The sequence below is a fragment of the Marmota flaviventris genome, chromosome 4, assembly GCF_047511675.1.
Source record: "Marmota flaviventris isolate mMarFla1 chromosome 4, mMarFla1.hap1, whole genome shotgun sequence".
Classification (NCBI taxonomy): domain Eukaryota; kingdom Metazoa; phylum Chordata; class Mammalia; order Rodentia; family Sciuridae; genus Marmota; species Marmota flaviventris.
In genome coordinates, this window is record NC_092501.1 from 136,045,972 (window position 1) to 136,063,451 (window position 17,480).

General features: G+C 36.7%; 1 protein-coding gene across 1 annotated transcript in view; it reads left to right on the top strand.

Annotated features, from left to right (window-relative positions):
* The first annotated feature begins 3,016 nt into the window (after window positions 1-3,016).
* The window catches only part of Sohlh2 (spermatogenesis and oogenesis specific basic helix-loop-helix 2), a 51,738-nt gene continuing 37,274 nt past the window's right edge, over window positions 3,017-17,480 (top strand). Inside the window, exons 1-3 of the mRNA XM_071611757.1 lie at window positions 3,017-3,086; window positions 3,978-4,051; window positions 14,740-14,954. Of these exons, the coding sequence (XP_071467858.1) occupies window positions 3,017-3,086; window positions 3,978-4,051; window positions 14,740-14,954 (359 nt within the window). The remainder of the gene's footprint in view (window positions 3,087-3,977; window positions 4,052-14,739; window positions 14,955-17,480) is intronic.

Here is a 17,480-nt window from a genome sequence, read left to right on the forward strand (position 1 = left end):
GAACATTTACAGTTGTCCCTTAGTTAAAATGGAATTGTTTTCACAACTGCTGCACATACCAAAATCTTCAGATGCTCAAGCCCCTTATATGAAATGGTGTAGTATTTGTGTATAACCTACTCATATGATCCTATATACTTCATCTCTACATTACTTGTGTAGGTGGAACATGCCTGATTCAAAAATCTAAAATGCCCCCAAATTTTCAATATTTTAAAGTATTGACATGACACCACAAGTTGTATCACCATTTTTCTCAAGTGAGAAAATTATTAAAATATTGTATAAAATTAACTTCTGTCTGTGTGTACAAAGTATTTATGAAATACAAATTTATTGCTTAGACTTGGATCCCATTACCCAATATATCTCATTATGTACATGTAAATATTTCCAAATTTGCAACTTCAAAATCTTAAATATTTTAGGTCTCAAGCATTTCCGATAAGGTATAATCTGATATGTAATATGATGTAAATTCTATGTTAATAATTGTTATAACTGTATTGTTTGTGAAATAGGAAAAATTGTTTGCATATGTTTAGAACAGACAAAATTTTCTTTTTTGAATATTTTCAAACTACCGTTGGTTGAATCCATAGATAGGGAACCTACAGATTCAGAGAGCCAAGTGTACTTCCAAAAGTAAAACAGAATGATTTCTTCAGAACTTTATTTGTACCTTTTCTTTCTATCAAAACAGTATAAAACCACAGCAATACTTTTGCATATTCTCATGATCCAAATCAGGCCTCTAGAGCACAGCACCTGCTGCTCCTAAACCAGGATGCCTGCCCAGATACCAACTGTCTGCAGTGGTGGTTCCCGTAGATCACTTTCGTTTGACGCATTCAAGTGAGATCAGGTGTCTACACAAAACCAAAGCAACCCGCCCTTCTAGCACTGGAAAAATCATAGTGGTAGTAAAGACAGTCAAGAGGAAGTATCCTTTATGAACCCCGGGTCTCCGTAGATGGCAATAAAATGCTTAATGAAGGCTGAATAAAAGGGTTAGAGCCTCTGCCAGAAGATTTCTTATTGCCTCACTCTTTCAGTTGAGAATGTGGGGACAGTATTTTTGAATCACAGGACAAAATCAAGTCTTTCTAAAATTTTTAATTCTCTAGCAGTTTGAGAAGAAAGCACCATACATAGTACTTGCTTTCCCGATCATAAGTGAGTGTTGAATAAGGAGAAAAACCTGTGTTAGCTAAATTCCTAACATCCTGTCAGAAGGTAAGACTTAAGTTTTTTGGCCAGCCTGGGGTAAGGCTGGGCTTCCCATTTATGCGGGGGGCAGTGGCAGTTCTACCCCAGGCCTATTGGTGTGAGATCCTTTTGGATAAGGGAGTTGGGGTTGGGCAGGGGGTCAATGACAGTCTCCTGACAGCCCTGAGGAGACCTTGGGAGAGCTCCTTGGAGCGGACTATAGCTCCCCCAGGTGCCAGGCCAGTGGCAGGGCCACTTTAAGGGCAGCGGGGCGTGCGCGCCCACAGCTGCTGCGCCAAGGAGCCATTAGTGCAGCGAGCAAGCCAGGACGCCATGGGCCGCTGAGCTCCTCCTGCAGGGAGGCTGCCCCAGGACTCAGCACGTGCGCTGCGGGCCATGGCCGCCTCAATTATCAGCCAGGAGCTCGGCCAGATCTCGGGCCAGGTAAGAGGAGGAAGACGTGGAGAAGGAAGGGGAGGCAGCTGCGTTTATAACCGCGAGCGGCGAGCCCTGGGGCCCAGGCCCCTGCCTTCTAAGCCGGGCTCAGGCCGCCCTCATTGAGGGGCCATCTAGGAGGGCCACTTCATGGGCCCGCCAGCAGCCTCCAGGTGCCCCCAGCTGACAAGCGAGGCCCCTGCTTTTGAGATGCCCCCCAAGCGCCAGGCCCTGGCCCTTGGAGCCTTGATTTTGGGGATGGGGCCGTATTAGGTCAGGGAAAGAGGCCAAGAAGAAAGGGGGCTAAGCCGTTCTATAAAGATAACCTGTCTCCCAGCTCTTGACACTTGCGTAACTTAAAATCATTTTTTTTTTTAAAGAAGGCCGCTTGGAGAGTTACCTAGAGCAAATTTTAATATGTACTGGAGATATTGGGGACAAAATGTCAAATATTTTTTAGTGTTAATATAGGGAAGACATTTATTTCACATAGGAAGTTCTTATTTTCCTGCATTCCTGTCGCTACACAAGTTGGCTTCCTTCAGGTTTGCTAACTAGCATGGTGTCCCAAGGTACCCAGGCTCAAGCTTGTGACCAAGCAGGCAAGTTAGAGTGGAAACCCAAGCCGCGCTCGAGAAAGGTACCTGTGCTCCACACACCCTCCACCTGCCCATGGCAATCACTGGCCTCTTCTGAAAGCCCCCGTTTAGCTATTCTCTTGCAAAGCCCAAAATGATTGTGGCAATTGTTTTAGATAAAAATGTGAGGTGGTTTTTTAATCATGAACAAAACCTAGTCCACCCCAGAAAGCAAAGCAGCCAGTGGCGCCTCTCCTGATGGTTTCGAAGACTTTACAGATAAGTATGGGAAGCCTCAAGGGCTGAGTGCAGTTTTGTTAACACTAAGAAGACTCTGCCTACTTAAGCACTTCATTTCTTCAGAACGTACCTTCTGAAATGGAATGGTGATTTTGAAATGGACCCGCTTAACAGATTTTCTTAATTTTTTCAAGATGAGGGAATAAGACCCTGCCTCAAAATAAAAACTGAAAGGGGCTGGGGATGTAGCCCAGTGGTATGAGTGCCCTGTGTGGTTCAATCCCTAATACCAAAAAAATAGAATGAAAAGTAGTATTTTGTGGTGCAGGATTAAGCAAGCTGCACAAAATGGAATTCTGAATAAAATATCTGATTATCTAGTAGTACATAAATAATTGTGGTTTCCTACCCGTGAGACTATGAAGCCCTGACTAAACCTTTTGTATGCCTTTTCGAGAAGAACAGCTTGCTCAGTTTCTCCAGATAGAGCTGCTTAAATCCCTTGACTCCTGGGGAAACTGGAAGCCCACAATTGCCCCGTGAGAGCATGGCCCATGCAGCTGCTGCTGATTGTCAGCACTGCTCCCGGTGATAAGAGTGACATAAATAACAACTCACTAAAATGTAAGAGTGATTTGCTTTAAGCACTTCAGCACCTGCTGTTACTAATTAAGGGTTTAGCCTGCCACAGACTGCAAATGGAAATCCTGTGTTTTAAAAATTGTGAGATTGGAGTGCCCTGTGTACTACTGTGACCGTGGAAATCAAATGAAGTGGATAAAGAAGGTTGGTGGTGATGTCACAATATTAAAACTGCCTATACTTAAAAGACATACCAAGGCATTAACAGTATATACCCTGAGTGGTGGGATTGCAGATGATTTTTATTTTACTTTAGGTCTTTTAAATTTTCCCAATGAATATGTATTGCTTTTTTTCTAAAGGTGCAATAAGCAATTCAAACAGAAAACGATTTGCTGTCAAATGAAGTCTAGTATCACTCCAAATTGTGCTCACAGGTGAAAATCGTAGATGTACTAAAAGGCAGTTTTGCAAAGCAGAATATACTAGAAACTTTTATTCCTTTTTATTATCAGATCTTTCTCGTTGCTGTTTCAGTATATCTCACCATCAACAAAGATGATGATTTATTTATTTAACTAAGTAAATATTCAGATTTATGTTGATTATAAGCGGTTTGCTTAATTCGAGTTGCTGGGTGGTGGACTTGAGCAATGTTCTAATTTGTCTGATTACTAACATTCCAAGTGTGCTATTGGCATTGATTTTTGTAGGGCAGGGAAAGAAGCCTTTGAGAGGACAGCAATTCAGGTCTTTCCAAAACTTTTTTATTTGAGCTACTGCTGCCACCATGCAAGGCACTGTACAAAACTGCAGGCTCCTGTGCATGGCAGTGTGTTTGGGGTCATAGTTCTTCCCAACCCCCTTCTGGATCTCCTTTCTACTTCTCCACTCCCCACTTCCTGTGTTCTGCCCCTTTCTGCTCTTTCTCAGCTCTTCTCCACAAGACTGAGATTCTGGGGACATTGCAGTCAGCACACCAGGTGCTGACCAGGAAAAGGTTCAAGGTAGGCAGCTGATTTCTGTTATTCAAACTTGCCTTCTGCTCCTCAGCTGCCCTGTTTCCTGAGCTCTGTAGGCCAAGCAAGGCAGACTTCATTTCCATTCAGAGCTGTTTTCACTACCCAGCATGGACACATTCCCCGCTTTAATTCTACCGCTCCCTTTCCCCCTCCCCTGTCAGGTTGAGTTGACATTTTTCTGTGTTTTTTGTGCTCAGGTTTGGTATTGCTTGAGAAAATATGGCAATAACTACCACCCACAAAGCATGAACAAACATTTGTCCTCATAACAGTCTTGCAATGTAAAATCTAAGTATTATCCTCCAGAAGAGGACAACATGAGTATTCTACTCAAAGCCCTAGTAGGTGTCTGAACTAAATGGCAGACCCTGGTCTCTGCCTCAAAAGCCTTTGTTCCCATCTCACTGCATCAAGCTGTCCAAAAAAAAAAGACAGTAACAGCTTTGGTAAAAGTGAAGCTCAAACACTATTCTGTGTTCTAAGGATGAAAGGCCATGCTTTCTCAGCAGCACAGTAAAAAGCAGCTAGATTGTAGACCCTGTCAGGGCAGGGGCTTTTTCTGTTTAGTACCCACCCCTGCATCTGCCCAGTAGGAGGGGCTCAATATCTATGGAGATAATAAATATGAAGCATATTTAAGCAGCACACAAAATGGCAGGGTGTTTTTTTTTTTTAAAAAAAGTGTTTCTATTATAGAGTTTTACAAATTATTCATAGTCCAGGACACCTGGTTTATACATGATATTTTAATATAATTATAGCACCCTTTTTTATTCTTAAAAAAGTGTCTCAAAAAAGGTTAAATTATATATACCAGCTTATTATTTGGGGGCATTTGTAAGTTGCTTCAATTAATAGGTTAATTCAAAAACAAAACTATAATCACTCCTATGATGACCATTTGTTAGTGATTTGTTTAAGTGCTCAACTTTGGGGGTCACAAAGAAAAATTATTTATATAGAATAAATCATGCTACAGTGGAGAGTCACAAACAATCTGTATTCAAAAAGTACTCCGGAAATACTATTAGAAAGTATTATACTATTATATTTCATTATAAAATGAAAAACAAACTGGAAGTGTCCCTACACCCCGCTGTAGAAATTCCAAACTTCAAAGCTCATTCAAAGTGTTATGCTGTCTTCCTAAAATGTAGGGTATTTGAGGCAAAGTAGGTTGGACCAGGCTATAAAAGCCTGCACTAGGGAGTTTACATTTTAATCCTAATTGTGAGTCAAAGGAGTGAGATTGGTTCACAATGGGAAACTCAGTACATGGGTAAACCTTCCATTCACTCCAAACTCCATACAGGAGATATTCTTAAAGAAAATGTGAAAATAGCCAGGTGTGGTGGCTCCCAGCAGCTTGGGAGGATGCAGGTCTGAGGGCAGCTTCAGCAACTTAGCAAAGCCCTGTGCAACTTAGTGAGATCCTGTCTCAAAATAAAAATAAAGGGCTGGGGATGTAGCTCAGTAGTTAAGTGCCCCTGGGTTCAATTCCCAGTACCAAAAAAAAAAAAAAAAAAAAACTTCAGCAAATAAATATGAAAAGCGGGAGTGGGTTGGTATTCTAAATTAAAAGTCCAGGGGGACATAATATCCAAATGCAGCGTATAGTTCTTAATAGGATCTTGGTTCAAACAAAACAGCTTCTCTCAACATTATAAAACAAAATTCCACAAGAAAACTTGAAATTTACAAAGCAGGTAGGATCAAATTTCCAATAAAATAATAGAAGAGAAACTAGAATTTAGCAGACATTAAGAAAAACTGAGGTAAATAATTATAGTGATAGGTTAGGCTCAGTGTTTGAAGAAACAAAGTGAGAGAGGGTGCTCACCTGGTTTTGAATTGAATTGATGCAGGACACTAGGGCCAGATGGGTGCCTGGATTTCTTTGCCTAACTGGACTCTCCCAGCTCATTCCTGCAATAGCAGGAGCAGTGGTGCTTTAACCCCAGGGAACAACCCAGGAACTGCTCCCTAAAGACAATGAGCTATACTTAGGGGGAGAACTGCCAGCCATCAGCAGAACTAAACATAAATGCACAAATACAACAGTTATACCAAAGACTATCATCTGTTGAAATCCTAACTCCCAAGGTGATGGTGTTAGGAGATTGGGCTGTGGAGAAGTGATCAAGCCAAGAAAGCTCTCATCATGAATAGGATTAGTGCCCTTTTGTAAAAGAGACTCCAGGAAGACTCCGGAGCCCCTTCTACCATGTGAGAAAACAGAAATTGCCATGTATGAACCATAAATCATGCCCTGACTAGACGCCAAATCTGCTAGCACCTTATCTTGGACTGCCCAACCTCCAAAATTTTAATAAGTTCCTGTTGTTTATAAGTTACCCTGTTTCGGGTTTGGGTTTTTTTTTTGTTGTTGTTGTTTGGTACCAGAGATTGAACTCCTGGGAACTCACTGAACCACATCCACAGCCCTATTTTATATTTTATTTAGAGACAAGGTCTCACTGAGTTCCTTAGCACCTTTCTTTTGTTGAGGCTGGCTTTGAACTCGCGGTCCCCCTGCCTCAGCCTCAGCCTCAGCCTCCCAAGCTGCTGGGATTACAGGCATGCACCACTGCGCCCGGCACTTGGTGTCTTTTTAATAGCAGCCTGTATCTTTTTAATAGGAACCCTTTTACAAAAGGGCACTAATCCTATTCATGATGGGAGCTTTCTTGGCTTGATCACTTCTCCACAGCCCAACCTCCTAACACCATCACCTTAGGGGTTAGGATTTCAACAGATGATAGTCTTTGGTATAACTGTTGTATTTGTGCATTTATGTTTAGTTCTGCTGATGTCTGGCAGTTCTCCTCCTAAGTATGGTTAGGAGCCTAGGACATAAGGAGATAGAAATAAACTTTAAAAATTCTAATTTATATTTTCATGACATTGAAACTTAAAAATAGCAAGTTATGAAAAATTACCAAAAAAAAGAAGTCTTAAAAATTAACAAGTAATTAAACTACTGAAATTGCAAAACTCTTTAGAAGTTCTGGACCAAAGACTGAGCTCCTGCTCTAGAAAATAAAGTGGAGGAAGTCTAGTCTCTCAGAAGTTGAGACATGAAAAACCAATTTAGGATTTCCTGTATCTAAAAGAAGATTTACAAGGCAGAAGAAAGAAGGAAATAAAGACATAATGGGAAGACATTTCCAGAGCCAGTGAATAAAAGCTACACTTGGAGGCATCTTGGAGAACTACAAAACCTAGTTACCCAAAGAGAAACAAAGCAGCTGACTTTTTTCATCAGCCACTATGGTTAGCAGAAGAAAATGGACCAATATCTTCCAAATTCAGAGCAAAGTAATTTTGACCTTGGAAGTATTCACCAGGTAAAACTAGCCCTGAATTATGAGGCGCATGAAGATGTTTTCAGACTTGCTAAGACTCCCTTTGTGCCCTCAATCTTTAGAAGAATTTCCTGGTTCAATAAAATGAATCCAGGAAAGAAGCAAATATGAGCTTCTAGCAACAGTAGGAATCAGAGAACCAAAAGTCATTAAGTATAAATGTTAATAAAAATGTAAAAATTTAATAATGGTTAGAATTTAAATTCCAGATAGACTTAGCATATAAGTACATGGACTAAGGTGGAGTATGGGGTGGAGGGAGACATGTAAAGGACACTTACTGCCTTGTTGGAAGACAGGCTATAGATTTAGATAATCTTAATCGCAAATAGATACACTTGCTTATTAAAAAGTAAGCCCTTCCCAGCTTCCAGTGGCCAAACTGGAGTAATTTGACTAACAAATAGTAGCATTGAATCGTAACCCAGCAAATAAATATCCATAAGTCTATACCGTATAGATGAATGATTGGATGAATAAGTAAATGAGGGAGAAGGATTAAATCTTTACATAAGAATATGGAATAATGGCCAGTGGGTGGCGCATGCTTGTAATTCCAGTGGCTTGGGAGGCTGAGACAGGAGGATCTCCAGTTTAAAGCCAGCCTCAGCAAAAAGCAAGGTGCTAAGCACTTCAGTGAGACCCTATCTCTGAATAAAATACAAAAAAAAAAAAAAAAAAAAGGCCTGGGGATGTGGCTCAGTGGTTGAGTGCCCCTGAGTTCAATCCCCAGTACCCACCACCCAATGTCGAATAATGTAGAAGAAAGGAAGGAAATGATAAACACTATTGGAGTGTCAGAGAATTGTGATGCTCTTGCCTGTGGATCTATAAGCAAGATCCACTGATGAATGATAAATTAGGGAGTATAACTTTTAGGAGAAATGGGTTATTTTCATATCCCTCCAAAATCTCCCCCAATGTATTCATCAATTACTATGACAGTTTTAACATCTCCACAGTTTGCTCTTCCTTCCTCCAAGAGGTGGTTACTTGAGACCCCTTCTATTGAGTGTGACTGGACTTAGTGTGACTGACTCCCTTCTGAAAACAGGGTGTGGAAAGGGAAAAATAGTGATGTTACAGCAGAGAACCCTTGTAGACACCACCTTCACCAAGGGACCAAGGTGAAGATATAGATGTGTCCCTGATTCATGACACCAGGAGAAAGGTCCTTTGTGTCTATGGTAGCCTTCCAAAGTATCAGTCTAATCATGTGAAAATGTCAGACAAATCTAAGTTGTAGATATTCCATAAAATACCTCACCAGCATCCCTCAAATTTCAGGAAAAATAAGTGCAACCACTTTGAAAAGCAGTGTGGAGATTCCTTAGAAAACTTAGAATGGAACCACCATTTGACCCAGGTATCCCACTCCTCCATCTATACCCAAAGGACTTAAAATCAGCATACTACAGTGATACAGCCACCTCAATATTTATAGCAGCTCAATTTACAGTAGCTAAACTGTGGAACCAAATTAGATGCCCTTCAATAAATGAATGGTAAAGAAACTGTGGTATATATACACAGTTGAATATTATTCAACCTTAAAAAAGAATGAAATTATGGCATTTACAGATAAAGGGACAGTAAACGAAGTAAGCCAATCCTAAAAAAACCAAAGGCCAAATGTTTTCTCTGATAAGTGGATGCTGATCCATAATGCAGGGGAGCAAGGGAAGAACGGAGGAACTTTGGATTGAGCAGAGTGGAGGGGAGGGTGTGTGGTGGGGGAAAGGTGGGGGAATGAGACAAACATTATTACCCTATATACGGGTATGATTGTACAAATGGTGTGACTATACATCATGTACAACCAGAGAAATGAAAAGTTGTGGTTGTACTCCATTTGTGTAAAAAAATAAAATAAAATTTTAAGAAAAGTCAGGAAAAATAAAAACTGAGAAATCTTTACAGATTAGAGAAGACTAGAAGACATGACAACTAACTGTGTTATCCTAGAAGAGATCCTGGGACATTAGTGGAAAAAAAAATCATGAAATCCAATTAAAGCCTATAGTTTAGCTAATAGTACTGTACCAGTGTTTATTTCTTAGTTTTAAAAATTGTGGTTAACAAACCACAATGTCTTAGGTTTTATAAAAATAGCATGACTATGTGAGGTGTTAATAGAGAAGCTGGGTGAAGAGTTTTTGAGAACTCGCCATTCTCTCTCTATAGCTCTTCATTTTTTTCCCGTTTTTGGATTATTTTTTTTCCTCTTTGGCTCTTCTGTAAATCTAAAATTAATTCAAAATAAAAGGTAAGAAAATTGACCACTCAAAGAATAGAAATAAGGAATTTAATTCCCAAAGCACTGTAGGTACAGCAGGGTAGAAAAAGGAAAAATTGATCAGCTTAACCAAAGACATGGGAGAAAGACAAAACTAGAGGAAGTAGGACTGACAAATGAAAGAAATTAGACCATTTCACATTAGGTTGTAAATGTTTCATAATTAATTAATATTAGCTGATTAATCATATTACATTATTGGCAATAGTAAATGTCATAAATATAATAAGTTACTTTTAGTTGTACATCAAAAATTGAAAGCTCAGATTGTTAAAAATACTAAATATTCAATTTTATGCTGTTTATAAAAGTCACACAAAATCAAAGATACAGAATGCTTTAAAATAAGGGAATATGAAAAAAGTTGTAGAAACAAGTAAAATTTGAGGTAAAGTATTAAAAGTAACAGTTATATTTCATATTTAGCTTTCTTTATAATATATATGTATATATATATGCTGTTAAACATACATAAATCTAGATCATTATACAGTATAAATGTTATAGTTATATTTCCATATAAATTTGTGTAACTGTTATGAACATGACCCCTTTATGTACATGACCCCTAGTTACAAATAGAACTTATAGAGACATTGATAAAGACATTGTGAACCATAATTAGAGAGGGAGAGTTTAACATACCTCCTTATAAACTGAAAGAGTAACTGGGCCTGACAAAAGAAAACAATTATCAAGTTTGTTCTAAAAGATATATAGAACTTGTTTACTAGAATATAGACATTGTTTTCAAATACCCATAGAACATTACAAAAATTGGCTGTAGGATATAAAGAGAATGTCAAATTCTAAAAAAATAGACAACATGCAGGGCACATTCACTTTTGATGGTATATCAAAATAAGAAATGAACAACTGATGGATTGGCAAAACATCAAGAACTAAAGCATACTATCCTTTAAAATTAAAAACACCTTTATATAGGAGTTGAACTCAGTTTAAAATAGAAATATTAACTGAAAGTTTAAAATTTTTTACTTGTGAATGAACATGAATTCTGTATCGGTCAAAATCCATGGGATAAAACAAGGTGTCACTTGAAGGAAAACTTATCTTCTCTACTGTGCTGTCCAACAGAACTTTCTTTGGCAATGAAAAAATATTCTGTAATTGTGCTGCCTGATACGGTAGCCACTTATGCATAGATATTGAGCATTTGAAACAGGCTAACATAACTGGGCTGAATGCAGAATAAGTTTTATGAACATGAGTGTAAATTGTTTATGTCTTGTGTATTGGACCACAGAGTTTTATAGTCTGTAATAAAGCATCAGCAGAAGAAAAACAAAGAAAAAAAGGGAAAAAAACCATTAATTTTGAGTTAGAAAACAAGAAGAACCCAGTAATACATATTACATATTTTTAAAAGTTAATACATTTTAAAATATAGATGAAATGGATTTTTCAAAATATGCATGAACAAAATTCACCTAATTGAAGTTTGGAAACTTTAACTGTAATCAATCAAAATCTGTAAAAGGTCGTCTAAATGCACTTTTATAAACATGTTTTAAATAAGTCTCAGTAAACCTATAATTTCTGTCTTCTAAAATATTTGAGATGATAGAATAATATCAATGCTTTTTTTTCCCTTCTTCAAGGTTGCCATACAATCCTTGTACCCAAACCATGATAAGACAACACAATAAAGTAAAAAAATGTTTCCAGTTTCACTTGTGAACATAGATACAAAAATTGAACAATGAATTGAATCTGTTATGAATTTGTTTATTACTTGCAATGATGGCTTGGCATTAGGAACTGTATTATTATGATTGTCTACCTACCAGATTAAAGGAAAAATAAAAAACAGTATGATCAAGTTCATATTGAAAAAGTATTTAGTATATTTCCACACCCATTTATGACTTAAAATTCTTACCTTCAAATAGAAATAAACTTTTAATTTTTGATAAAGGATATTGACTAGAAATCTTCAGAAAATATCATATTTAGTGGTAAAAGAATTTCAAAATATTTCTACTAAAGCCAGGAACAAAGCAAGAATGCTCATTTTCACTTCACTGTTCACCTCTGTTTTGGATATTCTAGCCAACACTTTATTTATTTATTTATTTTTGCAGTTTTGACAATTTGTTAGCATTAAAGTATATACTATGCTTACATTTTATGTGGATGCATACTTACGAGTAAAATATATGTATACATATCCAATGTATTAAATACATTTTACTTAGCTCTAAAACCCCTGCACTAGCCAGTTCTTTAAAATCAACAAGTAAAAGGCATAAATTCTGGAAACAGACAAAAATGTCATTTTTGAAGATTTTATGATTGTCTATCAAGGAAACTGAGAAGAATCAACTAAAATATGTTATATCATAAAATATATGAAGCACCTTCCTTATACAGAAATCAACAGCACTTCTATATGACAGCTATATCAATGAGAAAAATTCAGTAAATGAGAAAAGATATTCCTTTCACAGTGATCTCTAAATGTTAAAATATCTAAAGATAAATATTCAAGGATACATGCAAAATCTATATGAAAGTAACTATAAAAATGAAGAACACAAAAGACCCAAATTCTCTTGAAAGTCATATCTTCTAAATAGGGATATTTAATACAGTGATGATATACCCTAACATTTAAAATAAATGCAAGCATTATCAAAATTTCAGCAGGGTTCCTTGACAAGAAGATGATAAAATTCCATTGGAAAAAAAAATTTATGGGAAATAACTGCAAACAAAATTTTAAAATAACAAGAAGGAAACTGTCAATGTACTCTATCAAATAGAAAAACACTTTATAAATAGCTAGTAAACAGTGTGCTATCAACCAGGAATAGACAAATAGATTAATCAAAATGAGTTTCAGAAAAACATAATAAAATCACTTACAAAGGTGGCATTTAAAAGCACTGAGGAAAGTTTATCTTTTTCAAGAATGCTATCAGGGCATTTAGCTCTGCCTTTTAAGAAAGATGAAATTGAATACTACCTCATGTTAATCACCAAGTAAATTTCAAAGAAGATAAAAAGCTAAGTGAAAAAAATAAAAGCATTTAACATATCAATCCATATTCTAATATAAACAGATGGGTTTGAAAGCAAGACAAAATTCACCGAAGTCCCAAAGAAAACAGATTTGTGACTTGTGACTACATATGAAACACCATCGACAAGATACCTTAAATTTAAAGATGGATACACAGACTCAAAATAGTTGAGTGATATTCACAATACATAAAATCCAACTAAGCAATAAGAAAAAGACCATAAACAGGAAGGTGCACAAAGGCATGCATAATAAAATGGGCATGCATGATGAATAGAATATGGAATAAGTAGAAATGTAAATTGCCATTAAAATGAAAGGATATTGATCAGAAAAATACCAATGAAAAGGAAAATTAGATGCAAAAAAATTAAAAAGCTTAAGAATAACCAGTCTTATTAAGAATTCAGGGAATTGGAACTCATCTATACTCTTGGTGGGGACACAAACTTTTGCTTCTAAGAAGCAATTTGGCTATATCTAAGATGGAAAATGGAAAACCTTTATGTATAGCTTTGATGCTAGGATTTATGCATTTACACAAAGGAATGCTTATAAAGATATTATCACAGCATTTTAACAACATTGAAGTTCAACATTTGGAGAATGGCTTAATCAGTTATTATCACTGGACATGAGGAAGACTGGATGAAGATGAGCACATCTACCCCAGATCCCAACAAATGATAGGAAACTTTTTTTTTTTTTAAAAGAAAATACATCTGTAACCTTCTGGAAAATGAGAATGTTCTCGTTGAACCAAAAATTTTGAGGAATTGTTGAACTATATCATTACATGAGAAAAACAACTTATTTTTTAAAAATGGAATATCCCATTTATTTAAGGGAAAGCTGTACGTGGGTAAATTGCACTGATACATCTGACATAAAAATTGTGGGGAAGGATAGACAGCAAATTGTTGATAGTTGTTGCTCCAAGGGAAGGAATTGAATGAGGATATGAGATGATAAAGGAAGACTTACTTTAAAAAATAATAAGGATGAAAATGAGAAGATAAGCAGGTAAAAATGCAGAATCTTTGCTTACTTCACACTCTTGCCTGGTTTCTTACACCTCACAGTTCTTTCCTGCAATCCTTGGAAACCAAGATGAAGCTGGGGAGAGCCCAGGGAGGCCTCTATACCAGCATCCTGCCCTGAAGAGGTGCATCTTCGACAGCCTGCTTTTCTCTTTGTACAAGTATTTCCAACTCCTCCACCTACTACTTTTGGCTTCAACACTCAACTCCCCAATCTGTTTTCTCACATAGATCTGTCCATGGTCTGGCATTTCCAATTGTCTTTTGACTACTTTCATTTATTCAAGCATTTCCAACCTTGGGCATTTTCCAAGGGCTATGTTCATTAGCTATAGAGAATAAAAGATAGCAAAATTAAAAGTGAGGATGGGAATTCTGTTTTTTTCTAATTGTATGTGAAAATACTCCCAGATGGAAATGAAGAAACTTTTTGGTTCCTGATACTCAGATTTAAATAGTATATATATTCCCTTCAAATGACTTTATTTGAGTGTTTCTCGGGAATTTTGATCTTTTGCTGTTTTCTGGAATGTGTGTTTCACCAAAATAAATTGTGTGGGAGAGCATGAGTTTGGTTTTCTAAGCAGTAAACAGATTTTCCAGTGGGATGGACTATTGAGAAATTGGGTCATAAGATTCTTGTCTGTTGTTAATAGGACAAGATAGAAATTTGCAGGAAAACACAGTAGAATAGTATAGGTAGGAAAAACTTTTTAAAAATAGAATGCCCTTCCAATCCATTGAATCCTAGGTACTGAGGTCATTCCTACCTTTGAAGTACTTACAGCTCACCATCCAGTACAGCTGTAGAGGCAATGATCATTGTTATTTGTCACCTTTATTTATTCTATCCTCTCATGCACAATGTTTTTTCTATGTCCAGATATTAATTATGTAGTGCTTTTGCTTTCTTCCTTCTCCTTCAGGCAAAAATAGACCTCTTGTTGATTGGAGATGACACTGTTTATCACCTGGCTGATGCTCTACAGAAGCTTTTTGCAAATACAGCAGAAGTCACCATCACCATTAGTGATGTGCAGAAGGCAGCCACACTTTTAGACCATTGCACATTCGACATGGTATTCCTGAAGACAACTTCCTTCCTAAGTGTGGAGGAGCTAGAAGCCGTCAGGTCAATTAGGTAAGCTTTCAAAACCTTGACTTTATATCTTTAGACTGGTGTTTTAAAAACAGGTTTCTATAAAAATTCTTAAAAGATGATCTATTTCTACTTTAATTTGTAAAATGAAGCATATCTTCATGGTTCAACCATGTACATATTGCTATTTTTATTGCCAGTGTGACATATTATTATAAGAATTATTTTAACTTGAGAATAGGTATGGGCAAGAAAGTAAGAATTAATTGGTCCCAGAAATTTACTTGGTTTATAATGCTTACATTATTCCCGTAGATATGCCTTATAAATAACAGCATCATTAAAATGACACATCTTTCCAGAATTCATTAATTATTACAGCAGATATTAAAGCAAGTAAGCACTTTCAGCTCTGCCACGCTGGTTGTGGACTGAAACTGTCCCTTAGAGCCTTGAGGTTCTCTTTGTCCATCTAGCCCAGAGACTACTACCTCCAATATTTCTGTTTCATCATGGAAGTCCACAGAAGCTCCTCTTCTAAAGAGCATTGGACTCTCAACTAGAGTCCAGTTCTTTCTGACTACATAGAATGTTAACCACTTGGAATGTGTTTAAATAGGGTTAGGACAGAACAAATTTGTTCTGTTTCCATAAAAACACATGATAGAGAAAAATAGGACTGTAGGTAACACTTGAGCGTTTGAGAGCTTGTCAAAATTATAATATAGGACTCAGAAAATTCAGAGTCAATATCACAATATTGACTTTTACAGCAAAATGAAATACCTATATTGTCAATATCACAATATTGACTCTGAATTTTCTGAGTCCTATATTATAATTTTGTGATCACTGAACATATCGGGTCAAGGAAATTACATTAGAGAAGGAGAAGGGTTGGAATGGGAACCCCAAGCCATTGAGTCCTTTCTTAGGGAGAGACAGACACTATTCCTGAGGTTTCTTAGAACCACTGGTCTGCATTTCTTTCAGCTTTCTACTGTGAATCTAAATTCTGAACAAACCGGCACACCTTAAAGTGGATTTCACTTCCCAAACACATTATGAACAGCCCCCTTCCAGAGCATGTGCCTATTTTATTGCAGTCCTTTGAAAAACAAACAAACAAAATAAAGTCACATGAACTAAAAGGTTAAAAAAAATCTGCCATAGATGGAGTTCTCTCTGGTTGGGGACTTTTCATGATATCTCATGCATATAGTATTTTTATTTTATAACAGTTCTGTGATGTGAGCAGAGCAGGATTTCATTGTCCCTACTTTTGACAGATAAGAAAATAGAGAATGAAATGACCTGCCTAAGAGCACATGTCTTGTTTTCCCAAAACTTAGAACTATTTGCTTCAGGTTCTTTATAATCGTAGGTAATTATTTGAGTTTTGTATTGAAGCCACTTCTTTTATACCTCTGAGATTCAGTATATGCCAAACCTGGTATAAATCAAACACATGTGATTTTAGAAAACTATATGACTGTTCTCTTCCCTTGTTTCAGGTGTGACATCCTATCTGTCTCTCTGAATGGAGTAAAGCTTTGTATTTGCTCATTATTGATGTTTAGAACAGGGTAAAATAAAGTTTTATTTAATAATAAATTTGATGTTTAATCACAGTCATTAAAACCTAGGAGATTCAAGGACAGATTTTCCTGTCTGATACTTATATCTGCAGATTCTACCCCCTATGGCTTTCATTACTTTAAATAACAGCTTAAGATTTTTTTGTGTGTATGTGTGTGTGTAAATGCCTGTGTGGTGCCGAAGCTTCATGCACACCAGGCAAGTGCTCTACCACTGAGCTACACTCCAAGTCTGTAACTTATTTCATAGTAGACAAAAGAAGACACATGAAGGCACTAAGTTACGGATATGCATATGGTAGGTCTTTCATTTTGCTGTAAAAGTGTGTGTCTCAGATGAAAAAAGGATCATTTGTGGAATACACCAATTTGTTTTCCTTGTCTCTTGTTGCTCTATTCTCAATTCCCAGGGTAGATCTTGACTATTAGCCAGCATTATCTCCCTTGCTGTAGGTATAAGTGAATGACTGAATAGATAAGGTAAATGCCATTCTGGAGACAAAAAATGAATTCTAGCTTTTGCATTCCTCTTTGAAAAGGGTCTGTTTTCTTTGTGGAAACTGCTATTGTGTTGCTGGCCTCAGCAGATAGGAATGGCTCTGAAATTCCCTTCCCTGCCCTGAGAACTATTATGAGTTCATTATTTACGAATTCTTAAATTATTTATTATTGTGGAGAAAGTTTACAGTTTTTCAACCTGTAGTTTTTCATAAGGCAATGAGTCTTATAAACATACTGACTCATTTATAAGACATTTAAAATTTCATCTTTTTTAAAGCATAATGTCTTTTGAGCTTTGACTAATATTTAATGACTAACCCAAAATGAAGAGTTTGGCTTAGCTTTCCTTCTGCTAAATTGTGGATTTCCCCCTTAGATATTTATTGTTTTTCGTAGTATTTCAAAATCTGGATAGGTCCAGGAAAATGTACAACTATTTATTTTTCTTACTTTTCTTTCTTGGCCACAT